This window comes from Coregonus lavaretus (genome assembly GCF_964263955.1).
Source record: "Coregonus lavaretus genome assembly, chromosome: 11".
Classification (NCBI taxonomy): domain Eukaryota; kingdom Metazoa; phylum Chordata; class Actinopteri; order Salmoniformes; family Salmonidae; genus Coregonus; species Coregonus lavaretus.
In genome coordinates, this window is record NC_139998.1 from 41,573,568 (window position 1) to 41,590,783 (window position 17,216).

A 17,216-nucleotide genomic window follows, 5' to 3' on the forward strand; every position below is an offset into this window, starting at 1 on the left:
CAGGGATGCTGGCCCATGTTGACTCCAATGCTTCCCACAGTTGTGTCAAGTTGGCTGGATGTCCTTTGGGTGGTGGACCATTATTGATGCACACTGGAAACTGTTGAGCGTGAAAAACCCAGCAGTGTTGCAGTTCTTGAAACAAACCGGTGTGCCTGGCACCTACTACCATACCCCATTCAAAGGCACTTAAATATTTTGTCTTGCCCATTCACCCTCTGATTGGCACACATACACAATCCATGTCTCAATTGTCTCAAGACTTAAAAATCCTTCTTTAACCTGTCTCCACCCCTTCATGTACACTGATTGAAGTGGATTTAACAAGTGACATCAATAAGGGCTCATAGCTTTCACCTAGATTCACCTGGTCATTCTATGTCATGGAAAGAGCAGGTGTTCGTAATGTTTTGTACACTCAGTGTAGAATCAATGTGGTAAGCAAAATGAAAAAAATATGGTTTTCATACTCAGTGTATATAAACGCAAAATTAGCTGCAGAAAGAAAGAAATAGCTTAATGTAGATATGTCCACAATGAAAGGTATTTAAACAATAAAGAGATAGGGGCCTAAAACAAAAAACTAATTGTCTCTTCAAAATCAGTGTTGCATTTTAATGTATAACCAATCTTTGTGTGGTTTCAGCTGGGTGAGGAAGAAACACCCTGCCACGGAGCCTCCGGTGCCAATGCCCCCCAGTGCTGACCGGAGGGACGCGTGGCGTAGCATGACCGTACTGCCTTACCTGGAGCACCTGCACGGCTACGCCGACCAGGATGACGAGGATGATGATGAACTCTTCAATGGAGCTAGAGACATCATCTACTCTCAGGGTTTCACTATGCCAGGTGAGATACAGAGATATGGAGGGAGAGAAGGATGGAGAGATGATGTAATAGAGTGATATTTATAAAGACTAGGAGAAGGATGATGACAAGCTGTTCTATGGAGAAAACAACATTTCCTCTCAGGGTTTTGCTATGCAAGGTGAGAGAGAAACGGGATGGAGGGAGAGGGAGATGGAGAGATGTTGGGGTGGAGAGTAAAGGTTATTGGGAGAGAGAGGATGTTTAAAATATGAACACCACATTAAACAGCAGTATTGCGTTAGCTGGTGTTATTTTATGCTTACTTCAGTCTAGACATGCTATTTGTTTCCCAACATTTTTCACCTGAAGGGAGGAATGCAGTAAATCAAGTCCCTCCACCCCCTCTCTTCTTACTCCCACTCTACTTCCAAACACACACACACACCACCCACCATCTACCGCTCTCTCAGCGTCAGCCACCTTTGTCCACAAACACACAGAGAGACACACAAAGGGAAGGGGGTGGCTTCTCTCTAGCCTGTTTAATAATTTAGTCATCTCTGGGTAGACAGTAATGGGATGTGATTGTCTTGGACTGATGCGCTGTGCTCCCTGCTTCTATTTTAAAAGAAGTGATGGTTGTGTGGACTTCCCTCTGTTCTGTCTCCAGTGGGTTTTTCCTCTTTTCCTCCAGTCTTTGTCTCTTGTCATAATAATCTGATGTTGCCAATAGTGCAGGAGAGGAGACAGCCAGGCCTGGTGGAGCCAATGAGATGCTGCTGATATTGTGCAGCACTACGACCTACATTTACATTTACGTCATTTAGCAGACGCTCTTATCCAGAGCGACTTACATTATTTTTTTTCATACCCCCTGTGGGAATCGAACCCACAACCCTGGCGTTGCAAACACCATGCTCTATCAACTGAGCTACATCCCTGCCGGCCATTCCCTCCCCTACCCTGGACGACGCTGGGCCAATTGCGCGCCGCCCCATGGGTCTCCCGGTCACGGCCGGCTACGACAGAGCCTGGATTCGAACCAGGATCTCTAGTGGCACAGCTAGCACTGCGATGCAGTGCCTTAGACCACTGCGCCACTCAGGAGACACACAGGGGACCCACACTATGACAAATGTTTTGTGTTTTCTTTAGGATAAAAAATATATATATATATATATATATATATATATATATATATATATATATATATATATTTGAATGACAAAAAACTTTTTGCCATGGATGTCAGTTAGCCTTCTGTAGTGGTGTCATCAACACTACAGGGTTATGTCATGCGTCAGAGGCCACATCCTCTGACCAAAGTCTTACTCACTTCTCCCGGACCCTTTTTCCTTCGAATGGATTGGATTGTTATCTCTTTGTGTGTGTGTGTGTGTGTGTGTGTGTGTGTCCCGGTGTGTCCATCTCTCCAGAGGATCAGGCTGCTGTCTGTCAGTCTGTCTGTGATTGCATCAGCCTAGTGCGTATGTGGGCTGGCAGCCACTATGGACCAGTGAGTCACTTTGCCCACGCTGAGAATAGTGATTGAACAAGGTCATAGCTGATAGGAGAGGAGTCTGGAGGAGGAGGGAGCAGAGCAGGTGAAGTTGAGTACGTCAGGCTCAGAGAATGTCCATGGACTTGGTCATTGGGTTCATTTCTACTTTCATTGGTAGAACTCATTTCTTTCTCTAATCATACGGTCAACTTCTCTCTTAGTAACACAATGCAGATGCTGTGATGTGCTCGCCTGGACTTTCACATGATAGCTGTATCTGATTCATTATATTTGATGACATTGGCACCAGCATTGTTTTTTATTCTAGCTAACATTGTTGAATGTGATAGACTTGAATAGCTGTAGTTGTGGCCTGAAGGTAAATGTAAATGTAAATGTAAGGTAGACTTATATTGTAACATTAAGGTGCTAGAAGCACTCAATGTTATGTCCTCACCTGCCTTGGCTAATTACTGCATGCTGTTGGTGTCATGGCTCTGGTTAGAGACACATTATAGTCATTCTTGGCCCACTGCTAAAGCCCTAGGCACTGGCTGTGATGTAGGGTACACTACACAGAAAACAATGTATTTCAAGGCTATAGCCTACTACGCGCTTCAGAACCTCAAAACGACAAGGATCCAGTATTGAATGAATACAAAAAGCACATTAAGCATTTGATATCAAAAGATACAATCGAAAAGGTGACAGATTAGATTCCTAGATGCCATACAATCTGAAATCAGATTCTTCCTGTGTCCCTGTAATCTTCTGATTTTTCACTGATAGCAGTACATTTGATAGATGCCATGATAAGACCATACAGCTACTTGCCTGTTTTGCCTGTATTCTAGTGGGTTAGTTTTGGGTTCATTTGCACATTTTTCCTGTTGACTACCTGAGTCATCATATAAAAGATTTCCCAAACTGCCTCCGCTCTGATAACACAGTGAAGTTCAAAATCAACACTCATTCAATCATTCCTAGTTATTCTGTCTTGACCTATATGAGAGATAAGAAGTGATGGAAATTGTTTTTATTATATTAGCTTTCAAGTAGATTACATTATTCATCTTTCCGCAAAATAGTTTTATGAGCTTGCTTGAACTGTGATAACATGTCCAATCTGGCCTTACCCAATTACACGAGGACAACATGGAGAGAGACTATCTATCATACATTTCTTCTTTCCTTCAATTACACCCCCCCCCCCCCCCCCCCCCCCCCCCCCCCCCCATACACAGCAGTCGTTTATTTTGTAATTTGTCTGCTGGGGTTTCTTGTGCATTGTGTGTTGCCAATTAATCAAAGTTAAGCCCATTTAAACCTGAATCTTGTTTATGTTGGGGGAAAATGTAATTCCGACCATGTACTGCGCCTCCTTACACACGTAAACCCCTTAGGAATTCTAAAATCGCTTAAGAATGCTTCAGCGAAATGAGAAAGAGAGAGAGAGAGACAGAAAGAGAGAGAGACAGAGCGTGTGAGAGAGAGAGAGAGAGAGAGAGAGAGAGAGAGAGAGTGAGAGAGCGTGTAAGAGAGAGATTAATGGAGGAATGATGAAGAATACGGGACTGTGTGGTGTGCATTATAGGAGGCTCAGACTGGGGAGAAAGTGCGCAGACTGACAGCAGCAAGGGAAAATGAAAGGATAGTGGATATAATTTCACAAATATGATTAGTTTTTTCCGATTTGATTCACCGCTGCTTCCGCTGTTGGGCGGTCTGTGGAAGGTATTTTGTGAAATTATACCCACTATCCTTTCATTTTTCCCTTGCTGCCGTCAGTCTGTTGTGTTTGCTCTCTGTGCCATGCTGAGGCTGTTAAAACGTATAGAATAGAGCTTAAAAATAGTAGGAATCACACAATAATTTGTAGTAGCGTGGCTTTGTAGGGCAATGCCTGGTGGGAGGCTGATTTGTGAGAAAGATGAACAACAGTGTGAGTATGTAGAAGTCTGGTAGAAATGTGCAAATTCAATTGAGTTTAAATTTGTTCATATAGTAATCTATTTTCCAGCGCACCTTCTCCCCAGTCTGAGCCTCCTATACTGCACACAACACAGTCCCGTATTCTTCATCATTCCTCCATGAATCTCTCTCTTACACGCTCTCTCACTCTCTCTCTCTCTCTTGCTCTCACAGGCTCTTTCTCTCTCTCTCTTGCTCTCACACACTCTCTCTCTCTCGCTCTCACATGCTCTCTCTCTCTCTATCTCGCTCTCACACGCTCTCTCGCTCTCTCACACGCTCTCTCTCTTTCTGTCTCTCTCTCTCTTTCTCATTCTGCTGAAGGCTGAAGCATTCTTAAGCAATTTTAGAATTCCTAAGGGGTTTATATGTGTGTAAGGAGGCGCAGTACATGGTTGCTACTTATCTAGGAACTAGAAACCACCCCAGCACCACCAACTCTTACTGTGCAACAATGCATCCCACTATAGAGGGAGCCATAGCTTGACTGCATTAGAGCGGTGAGGTGTTTTTGAGAAAGAGAGGCCTGTGGTGTATTTGACGTTAAACATCCTGGTTTTGACCCCCGTATCAGCCTTTCTTGCTCAGTTTGTGCCCACACACCACCACCACTTATTTCAATGATTTCCGGAAACATACATTCCCCCCTCCCTCCCTCCGCTCGCCGGCTCCACAAGCAGCAGTTAGAAATTCCTGATTAAAGAGTAGCGAGGGTTTAAGTTGCCATGGCAACTGGGTGAGTCTTCCCACTGCAGTCAGTTTAGTCACACTTGCACTGTATATCCCCCCCCTCTTCCTCTGCTTCCTTCTCTCCCTCCTTTCCTCCCTCTCTCTCTGCTCTGACACCATATGATTCTACCTGTTCTTTTGTCACCTTTGCTGTCGTCAAAGAGGGGGTGACAGATGCAGGTCTTTACAGGTCAGCCACTGTTAGATTCGTGAGTAAAGGATGGTAGAGCGTCGCTGTGAGGGGGAGTTTGATGAGGGCAACCCGAGTGTCGATGTGCTGCCTTGGATTACTTATTTATGGCCCAGGCTAATCAGTAAGCCCAGTGTCGACAGCTTCACAGGGGGGTTAAAGGAAGAGAGAGCGTGCCCAGACAGACTTCATTTAGCTGGTCTTCATTTGCTGAGAATGCCCAGAGCACTTGGATTTCTGATTTAACAAGTCTAATAATGTGCGGATGTACATTTTGGTTAATTATGGGGATGATTGTCGTTATGAGTGTGGCTTTAGTCATCTGGTGCTTTGTGAACCTGTGTGTTCACATCAGGGTGACCTCATCAAATCATGACTCTTATTATTATTATTATTATTAATGTCATGTAGTTTTGTTTTAGACAATTGATGTGTTTTATTTTCCTATTTCAACTTGGCATATTTTACTTACCTGTTAGACCCTTTGTAATCTTGGTTCCTCAAGCAACAGATCACTGACAGATGTAACATGTTCTGCTCTCTATAATGAAGCGAAACCAGCTGCTTATTGCTGACGCTGTAACTACTTCTTCTACTCGCTATACTACTCTGTTTTCTGCTAGCCCACCACCACCCCAGCCTGCACCTGTTTGGCTGTGCTTTTGTTCTCGTCAGGGGGATTGGTATATATCTCGATCAGTGCCTGTAGTTGTTTAATAACGGTAATAATTGATGCATTGCTCTGGCAGTGAGCTCCCCTGAAGGAGCAGAGCCTAACGCCAAGACCACATGTATTGTCATCTAATACGTGGGTTTCCTGTCTGAAGTTCTATTGTTGAACAGCTTCAGTTTGGATCAGCTACTCTACACTAGGGGACGGTTTACCGGGACACAGAAGTCTAGTCTTGGACTAAAAAACCCTTTCAATGAAGAATCTCAATTGAACACAATCTTTAGGTTAGGGCTAGTCTTAATCTGTGTCCGGGAAACTGGCCCTAGATGTAGATACAGTGGCTTGCGAAAGTATTCACCCCCCTTGGCATTTTTCCTATTTTGTTGCCTTACAACCTGGAATTAAAATGGATTTTTGGGGGGTTTGTATCATTTACACAACATGCCTACCACTTTGAAGATGCAAAATATTTCTTATTTTGAAACAAAAAAGAAATAAGACAAAAAAACTTCAGCGTGCATAACTATTCACCCCCCGCAAAGTCAATACTTTGTCGAGCCACCTTTTGCAGCCATAACAGTTGCAAGTCTCTTGGGGTATGTCTCTATAAGCTTGGCACATCTAGTCACTGGGATCTTTGCCCATTCTTCAAGGCAAGACTGCTCCAGCTCCTTCAAGTTGGATGGGTTCCACTGGTGTACAGCAATCTTTAAGTCACACCACAGATTCTCAATTCTTAAACCACTCGAGTGTTGCTATAACAGTATGCTTAGGGTCATTGTCCTGCTGGAAGGTAAACCTCCGTCCCAGTCTCAAATCTCTGGAAGACTGAAACGGGTTTTCCTCAAGAATATCCCTGTATTTAGCGCTATCCATCATTCCTTCAATTCTGACCAGTTTCCCAGTCCCTGCCGATGAAAAACATCCCCACAGCATGATGCTGCCACCACCATGCTTCACTGTGGGGATGGTGTTCTCAGGGTGATGAGAGGTGTTGGGTTTGCGCCAGACATATCGTTTTCCTTGATGGCCAAAAAGCTCAATTTTAGTCTCATCTGACCAGAGTACCTTCTTCCATATGTTTGGGGAGTCTCCCACATGCCTTTTGGCGAACACCAATGTCTTTTTTCTGGCCACTCTTCCGTAAAAGCCCAGCTCTGTGGAGTGTACGGCTTAAAGTGGTCCTATGGACAGATACTCCAATCTCCGCTGTGGAGCTCCATCAGGGTTATCTTTGGTCTGTTTGTTGCCTCTCTGATTAATGCCCTCCTTGCCTGGTCTGTGAGTTTTGGTGGGCGGCCCTCTCTTGGCAGGTTTGTTGCGGTGCCTTATTCTTTCCATTTTTTAATAATGGATTTAATGGTGCTCCGTGGGATGTTCAAAGTTTCGGATATTTTTTTATAACCCAACCCTGATCTTTACTTCTCCACAACTTTGTCCCTGGCCTGTTTGGAGAGCTCCTTGGTCTTCATGGTGCCGCTTGCTTGGTGGTGCCCCTTGCTTAGTGGTGTTGCAGACTCTGGGGCCTTTCAGAACAGGTGTATATATACTGAGATCATGTGACAGATCATGTGATACTTAGATTGCACACATGTGGACTTTATTTAACTAATTATGTGACTTCTGAAGGTAATTGGTTGCACCAGATCTTATTTAGGGGCTTCATAGCAAAGGGGGTGAATACATATGCACTTACCACTTTTCCGTTATTTTTTTAATTTCACTTCACCAATTTTGACTATTTTGTGTATGTCCATTACATGAAATCCAAATAAAAATCAATTTAAATTACAGGTTGTAATGCAACAAAATAGGAAAAACGCCAAGGGGGATGAATACTTTTGCAAGGCACTGTAGCTGTGATCTGTGCTAGTGGTTATACTGTTTGCTACTGGAGGGTTTGATTTCGTGAGTGTTTCTTTTTACTTCAGAAGTACTGTATCAGCTGTAAATGAAGCAGGCTGTTTTGGGTTGTGCTTTCACACGGTGAAGAGCACAGAAATAGCATGAAACACTGTGAAATGAAATATATTTATTATCTTAGCGAGACATTTTAATTTTCAGCGACAGTTCATGTGTGAATGTGTATTTTCTTGTAAGCGTTTGTGAATGCAGCGTTTGATTTCTATGCAAAATCAAATCGAATCAAATTGTATTTGTCACATGCGCCGAATATAACAGGTGTAGACCTTACAGTGAAATGCTTAATTACAAGCCCTTAACCAACAACACAGTTTTAAGAAAGAATACCAAAACAAATCACAAAAAATACGATATAAAATAATACTAAATAAAAGTAACAAATAATTAAAGAGCAGCAGTAAAATAACAGTAGGGAGGTTATATACAGGGGGTACCAGTACATAGTCAATGTGCGGGGGCACCGGTTAGTCGAGGTAATTGAGGTAATATGTACATGTGGGTAGAGTAAAAGTGACTATGCATAAATAATAAACAGAGTAGCAGCAGCGTAAAAGAGGGGGGTGGGGTGTGGTGGGGGGGGGGGGCAATGCAAATAGTCCGGGTAGCCATGATTAGCTGTTCAGTAGTCTTATGGCTTGGGGGTAGAAGCTGTTTAGAAGCCTCTTGGACCTAGACTTGGCACTCCGGTACCGCTTGCCGTGCAGGAAGCTTGACCCCAGTGATATACTGGGCCGTACGCACTACCCTCGAGCAGTTGCCATACCAGGCAGTGATGCAACCAGTCAGGATGCTCTCAATGGTGCAGCTGTAGAACCTTTTGAGGATCTTAGAAATGACCCTGATCAGTCAAATGCGCCTGTCATCAACCATCTCTGTAAAAATTTAAACCGCAGAAGCACAAGTTAAAAATAGGTTTACATTTAGAAAGTCTCCCAGCACTTTCTGTCTTCTACAAATTGTTGTTCAAGGCTGCTCTTTGCTCACCTCCCTCATTATCTTGGTCACTCTGACCTGTTTCTAACAGTGTGTGGAGGTGAGAAGGAAAGAGTTCCTTCTACTAGACACAGTATCTGATACAGATCTAATATCAATTTGTCATTTCCCCCTAATGGTTTGGGGGAGTAAGCTGATCCTAGATCTGTGCATAAAGCCGACTTCTACCCGGAGTCTAACAAGATGGCTGACAGCATACTGTATGTTTCTCTGGTGAGCCATCTCAGACCGCTGACCTCTAACCCCTGTCTCTCTTTGTCCTCTCCCCAGGACGGGTGCATGAGGACGGGCTGGAGCAGAACGGGCACCGGGGGGGGTGTGTGGGGCCAGGGCTGGGGCTCAGGACCCTGTGTGTGAACGGCACAGACACAGAGAAAGACCAGGACCACTACCCAACCACCAGCAGAACCAGGTCCCGATCAGAACGCCTCTCCAGCTCCTCCTCCAACCCCTCACGCAAAGGAGTGTCCACCTACAGCCGCATCCGCAAGCTGTCCAACTGTAAGCAGCAGTGAGAGCAGCCCCCAGACCCCAGGCCCTGAACACACACTGGACAGGTGAGGAGAAGGAGTAGTCATACAGGACACCTGTACAATGTTGTGGTCTACATCTTAGTGTATGGAGACACCCTTTGGAGCTGATCCTGTGACCTTGAGAGAATAATTCTACTTAATCCAACTGAGATGTTGTCTTATCTGAGATGTTCTCTTATCTGAGATCCTTAATAAATACAAATGCAAGGATGAACTGATCCCTTGATCCCCTACTGAAACATACAGCTAATTGAAAATGTATGCCCCCCAACATATCAAGGAAATAAGATTGTGGTTAAGTCTGCCTGGTGTAATTATCCATGAGTGCCTTGATTTCTTTCTTCCGAGCCGCTCTCAATGTAAACAACAGCACAGAAGAGTCTGAGTGTAATTATGAAGCCAAATAGAACAGTGGAGTGGTGCTGCCTGGGTCTCCAGGGAGGGAGAGGCAGGCTGGTTTGGTGGAGAGCCTGGATGGAGGGTGCTGAAGAGGGGTGGGGGAGGCTGGAAGAGCCCAGACTGACGCTAATGCTCTGTATGGATGGAGAGGAGCGGAAGAGGAGAGGACAGGAGGAGTGTGGGGGGACTACGTGGAAGGGAGATGCAGCATATTCAGCTTTTTCTAGGGTTTTCTCTTCTCTCCCTCTCTTTTTCTATATATTTTCTCTCTCTGTCTGCCCTTTTGTTTTTCTCTCTTTCCCTCGCTCCGTGTTCCCCCTGTGGCACCTGCTTATTCATGTGAATTCCTCTCTTTCTTCCTCTCTCACTCCTCTTTCTTAAAATCCCTCCATCTCTTTTTATGAGTCATTCCTGAGTACAAGCTCTGACTCTTTAACAAACTCCCCCTGCCTCACTCCTCACATTCCTCTTTCTGAAGGAGAAATGAAGGAACCCATCACGTGCTGCTGTACTCCTGCCTGGTTAACAGGCTCATACAAATCCATTGTGTTCGAACACAAATACCCTCACACCATCTCCCGAGCCAATAAGGGATTCTGATGCTGATTGAAGAATACTTCTGACAAGAACATTCCTTCCTAACCCACATGTTTTTGGCCATTTTATCATAATTTACAGCATTGTGATGGTGCTATATGAAAATAACTATTTGTCAGACTATTTGTTCAAAATAATGAGTTAAAATAAAATAGACCTGAGAACTAATTTCATTGTCATATTTTAAATGCCACATCATCTACAGTACTGTATGTAATTGAGTGTGACTGATAAGATGACATCATCTCCAACTTATTGTTTTTTGCCGTCAGTCACATGGATGGATCTGGGACCACAGCTAATCAGTGAGAAATGGAGTAGCTGTCCAATAGCAGCAACTAGCTGAGCGGCATCCTTTCTGCGATATAGGCATGCAGGCATCTCCCACGCATTCTGCCGAGGGGGAGTGGGGGATCACTCCTCCACAGCATCATCCCAGAGACACAGAGAATACTGAGAAGCCTTTTCACAATAAGGGAGAGAAGGGTGGAATGTAGGATGTGGTGGGGGAGGAGCAGGGGACACCATCCAATCTATATTAGTTTGTGCAATGAATGACTCACAGCCCGGCTGAGACTGGGCGTAATGGACTGGACAGGATATTGTGTTTGGTAAAAGTTGGGCCGATCTAGGTCCTGGCTGCAGTCTGGAGTCCAGCAGATTCCAGCAGTAACAGCCTGCTGCCTGGTTGGTTCACAGAGGGAAATCCTCCACATCTGTCTCTGCATGTCACGCTGGCTGATTCTGTGTGGGCGTCATCCCACTCACTGTGAGTGGCCACAGTGAGAAGGGCTGGAGAGATACAGATGCAGGACACTATCCATAAAACCTTGGTTCTATTGGTCTTATAGACTGTAATACTATGTGAATCCACCATTATTCAGCGATCTCTAACTGTACTGTGTAAATGTTAAATGACTGATTGAGTAATACTGTAAAAGTCTGGAGCTAATTGTGTGTTTTGATTCCCTCGTAGGTCTGTGTTCTCTAATTCCCTGGTCCCTGACGTTGGGGAGATGAATGTTTTGACAGCCTGGTCTGCAGGATGCTATTGCAGTACATGATGCGCTACAGTGGTTTGTTTCCCTTGATTTGCCTGTCTGAAGACTGACAACATGACGATGATGAGGATGATGATAATGATGCAAGAGTGAAGCACCAGAGTGAAATGGAGAAGAAGCGGGTAAGAGGACTAGGACTACCCCCTCTGCAAATCACATACTGGGACTCCCCCCTCCCTCTCCCTGTATTAATGTAGCTCGTTTTAGACTACTACACTGTTTATCCTACAGTTACTCTGTATTAAAGCGCACATTGTGGTGTGTATTGAATGACATTGATCATTTCAATAAACAACAATATTGGTAATAATAATGATCATAAATAAAATGCATAAACTGCATGCTATGCAGGCTAAAGGAAAGGGATCTATAGACAAGCCAAGCATACATAACTATTCAAGAATGTCTTGGCTTGGTTTTGAATTTTGCGTCTGGGTTTTGTTTTGGTGTTTTATTCCCCACGATATGTTTTTCATTATTATTTCTATAAAACGCACCCCAACCTCACCAGCTTTGTTTGTTCAGTGATTTCTCTTTGTTAGTGGCTGTGTTGTACATTTCTCTTGTCAATCAAACAATAGGCAGTTTGAAACTTTATAACCTCGTCCCCAGGCTCAATTGCTAGATTCAGAGAGAGAGAGAGAGAGCTAACTGATGGGCGAGATTACAAACGTTATGACATTTCACTGACATAAATTCATTTGGTCTGCTTTTCACTTCTCCAGATTCTTTAAAGAACAGCTGTATTTGTTTACACGAGTGTGCTGTTTACACGAGTCAACCCTGCAGGCTGCTCTAGAACCACAGCACTATACTGCAGATCGCTTCACCTTGACTTTGATGTATTATCCTTATGGGTCTATTGGCTGGTGGGAGGGTTGGCTGCAGCCTACTTTGATAAGATGATATGTGGCTCCTGCTGTGACGGGCTTGTTTTAGTAGAGCTGGCCGGTCCAAGGTATTGATCCAGGGTATTACTTTATCCTGAACTGGAGCACAACAGAGGGATCTTCACACAGACCCAACATGCTACTCCAACCATGCAACAGTAGATTCTTTATAAAACGAAGAGCAAAAGAGAAAGAACAGAAGTCATAGCTTTGCTGTAGGGTGGTAAATACATCCACACATTAGTAATAGTCTAGGGTTGCAAAGGGAGGGTTTATTACTGGAATCTTTCTAAGTTTACCAGTAAACAACCATAATTTTGGTAACTCAAGTTTTTTGGGGAATTTTATCAGATGACATCTAGTGGCCTTTTTGGGTACTTCAGATTATCACAGGTATGGTGTAATTATCTCTGGCCCTCTGTGGCCTTATCAAATGTAGAATATATAAAATAATCAAATAAAATTATTTTAAAATCAAAAATAGAATGACAAAGCTGTAAAATATTATCCTAAATATAAACCACAAATTTAGTGAATACCATTGGTGTTTAATATGAGGGTCTCAGCATGAAATATCCTTTATGTTTTGTACACTTTTTATTTATTTTGCTATGGCAATATGTCTTTGTTTTAAGTGTTTTGGCGCCAAATTGGTGGCAGTTGTGAAAAAAGTCAATCGTTGGAAGAGTTACAGAGTTCATTTTAAGTAATGCCATTGTTGATTAGATGCTTTTTTAATTAATTCAGCTATTTTTTCTTGAATCATACAAGATGGTCTATCTACTAGAAACTCATGGACAATATAAACAGATATAATAAATGAATAGTATATATGAATGCATGTTTTAAAAGTTATTCAAGTATAAATTACCAAAGTTACCATAGATTATCTGTTAATTACCAAAATTACTGAAGATTCCGGTAACTTTGGTAAATTGCCAGTAGTTTAGCAACCCTAGTGCCATTGGTTTATTATTTATTATAGCGATAATATAACTAAGGTTATTTGAATCATTGGAGTAAAGCTATCAGGGAATCTGATTGAATGCTGTCATTTATCATTCTGTCATATTTGCTGATGTTGATGTAGGCTAGGTGATAAGGTTCTTATGGGCTGAGTATACACAGGCAGCCCAATTCTGATATTTCTTTCTTTTGACCAATCACATCAGATGTTTTCACAGATGTTTTCCAGAGCTGATCTGATTGGTCAAAAGACCAATTAGTGAAAAAAAGATCTGAATTTGATTGCCTGTGTAAACTCCGCCATGGAGGCTGAGACTGCTACCATACTTTCCCTCCGCTCTGCTATAGATTGGGAATCCTAATCACTGTTGAGTCATCATTAATTGATGTGCTTTGGCTCTGGTGTATTCAGACCCCTTGACTTTTTCCACATTTTGTTACGTTACAGCCTGATTCTAAAATTGATTAAATTGTTTCCCCCCCCCCCCCCTCATCAATCTACACACAATACCCCATAATGACAAAGCGAAAACAGGTTTTTAGAAATGTTTGCAAATTTATAAAATTCAATTTTAGAATAAGGCTGTAACGTAACAAAATGTGTCAGAACCTCAACACCTGGAGGGAACAACACACTGGGGTGGGAAAGATGGGAGGTACGAGGAAAGTTTCAGTTACCTTGCCTTCCTCCTCTTCTCCTCCTCCTCCTCTTTTTCCTCTGAGTACCATCAAAAGGTTGAAATGAGACAAACCACAATCATTAATGCTTCATTCATTTATTTACAGATTGGAAAACAACCCAAAAATAACATTTTTTATTGTTTGGTCCCTCAAGGCTCAAATAGGTCTGGGTCAACAAAGGCAAAGTTGTTTATAAAGCTCTACTTTTTTAACTATTTATTTGAGAAATTGAGCAGTTATAACTAACAAGCAGGAATACAGAAATATATTTTTTTTTTCTTCCATGGAAATAAATCTCACAAAATCGTAGCATATCAGTTAGCATTGCATGACTCCTAAACGAAGGTAGATTTCATAGAATACAAAACCTCTAGAAGTACCAGTGCTGATTTAAATGTCTATGTTCTGCCTCAAACAAAGTGTCGACCGACAACCATGGAATCATTTGGTACAGTGGTTCTGAGAAAACATGGAGGAATGTATTAAAACTGTTAATTATCATGCACACCTATGCACAGTAATGCATCAATGCATTGGACAGGCTACTTGTTAGTATACAAAAAGTATTTGACCAGTGTCCCCAGTTACGTCTACACCTAATAAAAGATAGACTACTCTAGCTTCTGCAACATTGTGCTTGTATCTCACGACTAAGTTAATCTTTGTACAAATGTACTAATTTGTTCGCCCCTCTAGTCTTTTTCATTAAGTTGGTGTTATCAACCCCTTTCTTCCATCAATTCAACTAAATGCCAGAAATTATGCACTATTCCCCTCACTTGTGACAAGAATCAGAGAATGCTAAGTAACCAGTAACCTCAAAGGCATCTGATCTTGTTTGTTCCTAAGGTGACTGGCTGAAGGATCTGTCTTCTTCCTTCCTTGATGATGTTCCAACACCTCCATAAAAGGCACCTGGTAATGACACAAAATGGTGCTGAAACATGTGAAGCCCCTGGGTTTCCCATGGTGACATAATGTGCACTGATGTGTGGGCTATGTGAAGGAGACAAAAAGGAAGGATAGCACTAGCCTCTCCACACTAGAAGACCAATTCAAGCCCTCTCAATACCTTTCATCTTGACCATTGTTCGTCTAATGAGGGAAGGTGCCTTCTATCTGTGAGTCCACTCTGCTATAACGGGGAGCTATCTGATCTTCATGTTAGAGGAAACAAATCTGATTCCCCAGGGCTGTGAAGTAGCACGATCACACCCAAACATAGAGAAATGACAGCTAGATAAAAAGTAGCCACCCTTTGCCTTGATGACAGCTCTGCACACTCTTGGCATTCTCTCAACCAGCTTCATGAGGAATGCTTTTCCAACAGTCTTGAAGGAGTTCCCACATATGCTGAGCACTTGTTGGCTGCTTTTCCTTCACTCTGCGGTCCAACTCATCCCAAACCATCTCAATTGGGTTGAGGTCGGGTGATTGTGGAGGCCAGGTCATCTGATGCAGCACTCCATCACTTTCGGAGGGGTTGGGATAAAGCAGAAGTCCGATTTCGGTTGGACCTTGTGTACAATTGACGAATAAAGTGATCTTAATCTTAATTGTGTTACACCCTCAGCAAGAGGCCAAGCAGAGAGGTCTACTAATAAGGGAGGGGGACTCCCCTTAGTTTTTGATTTATATTCAACACCTCTTCCTGCAGCATTTTCCTCTGAACGTAAAGCAATAACTAGCCTCTGAGGAAACTGGGGATAAAGTTTACAGTAAGGTGCTGTTAAACTAAAGTTTATTTGGAATTACGGTAACATACTGTACCTTTTATTACAGTAATTTACAGGTAACTGCTGCCAGTAAGTTACTGTAAAAACAACAGCTGCTGCTGCTGACTATAGGATGTGGGAGAAGCAGCACACTCCCAGCCACTACACAGCTAAGTGCAAAATATTTTTCAAGGTAATTCTGGAACGGGCATGACATTCCTTGCCTTCTTTTGGCCCATAAAACATAATCTGATAATGTGGTTATACTTGAATGGCAGCATTGGGTTACAAAGTCAGAGGATAAAATGTGGAATTTGCTACAAATAACGTCTTTGTTCTGGTTTGGAAGTGCAGTCCTTATAGCCCAGGGGGATGCGCTGCTGCATTGTCAACTTTCACAGGAGAAGGAGGGGGAAACAACAGAATATAAGCAAACAAAAAAAGCCTGTTCGGTGAACCCATGCACGAGAAGGCATGCCTTTCTTATAAAGAAATTCAATAAACGCAAATGTCTGCGAGAGCAACATCGGCCCCATTCAAAGCCTTAATTTAAACCATTACAGCTATAGACCTGCACTAACCAACACTGTTGGGGGAGGCCAAGGGAGCCTGCATTTGATATGTGCTCCTAACAGAGTTGTCAGTAACACTATTGAGATTCCTCTGTTTGCAGACAAGGTTTTTCTGGCACAGAAATTAGGTAAAACCTGTCATTTAGCCTCCTGAGTGGCGCAGCGATCTAAGGCACTGCATCGCACTGTTGCGGCGTCACTACAGCCTGGGGTTCGATCCAGGGGTTTGACCGGGGGGCTTTACTTGGCTCATCGCGCTCTAGTGACTCCTTGTGGCGGCCCAGGTGCCTGCAGGCTGACTTCGGTTGTCAGTTGAATGGTGTTTCCTCCGACACATTGGTGGGGCTGGCTTCCGGGTTAAGCGAGCGGGTGTTAAGAAAAGCGGTTTGGCGGTTCATGTTTCGGAGGACGCATGACTCGACCTTCGCCTCTCCCGAGCCCGTTGGGGAGTTGCAGCGATGAGAAAAGATCGTAATTGGATTGCAATTGGATATCATGAAATTCTATTTTATAAACCTGTCATTTAACTCTCACCCTGGCCTCCTATAGGCCACTTATTATTGTCACAAGCAGAGTGAAATATAAAACGAGCATAGACGCATTTAAATCAAATCTGTCAACAATAAATACAATGGCATTGAACAATATGTCCTAACAACCATCACTTTTCTGGAAAGCAGTTTTCCCCTTTAAGAACATCTTTGAATAGAAACATGAGCCCAGACATTCAGCGACAAGGACACTTGATGAAGGATAATGCTCTGATCCAGAGTGGATATGACAAGGCTGTCCTAATATATTCAGTGTCCAAATTAGGAGAGCCTCGGCCCTCGTCATATCCATTTAATGACAGTGTATGAGAAACAATTAGTATTCTCCATCAAATTCATGGTCCACTGTTTTTCTGTTCCTAGTACCATAGATTCTGATTAAATTAAATCACGATTCAACAGCAATCTGTCCGAAAACATTAAATCATACATTATTACAATTTACGGAATTGCTTCAATTA

At 43.0% G+C, this 17,216-nt stretch overlaps 1 protein-coding gene across 1 annotated transcript in view; it reads left to right on the top strand.

Annotated features, from left to right (window-relative positions):
* The window catches only part of LOC311136797 (serine/threonine-protein kinase STK11-like), a 45,467-nt gene extending 33,580 nt beyond the window's left edge, over positions 1 to 11,887 (top strand). Inside the window, exons 9-11 of the mRNA XM_084171078.1 lie at positions 647 to 849; positions 9,061 to 9,347; positions 11,296 to 11,887. Coding sequence (XP_084027204.1) covers positions 647 to 849; positions 9,061 to 9,305 — 448 coding nt within the window. The 3' untranslated portion in view covers positions 9,306 to 9,347; positions 11,296 to 11,887. The remainder of the gene's footprint in view (positions 1 to 646; positions 850 to 9,060; positions 9,348 to 11,295) is intronic.
* Positions 11,888 to 17,216: the final 5,329 nt, after the last annotated feature.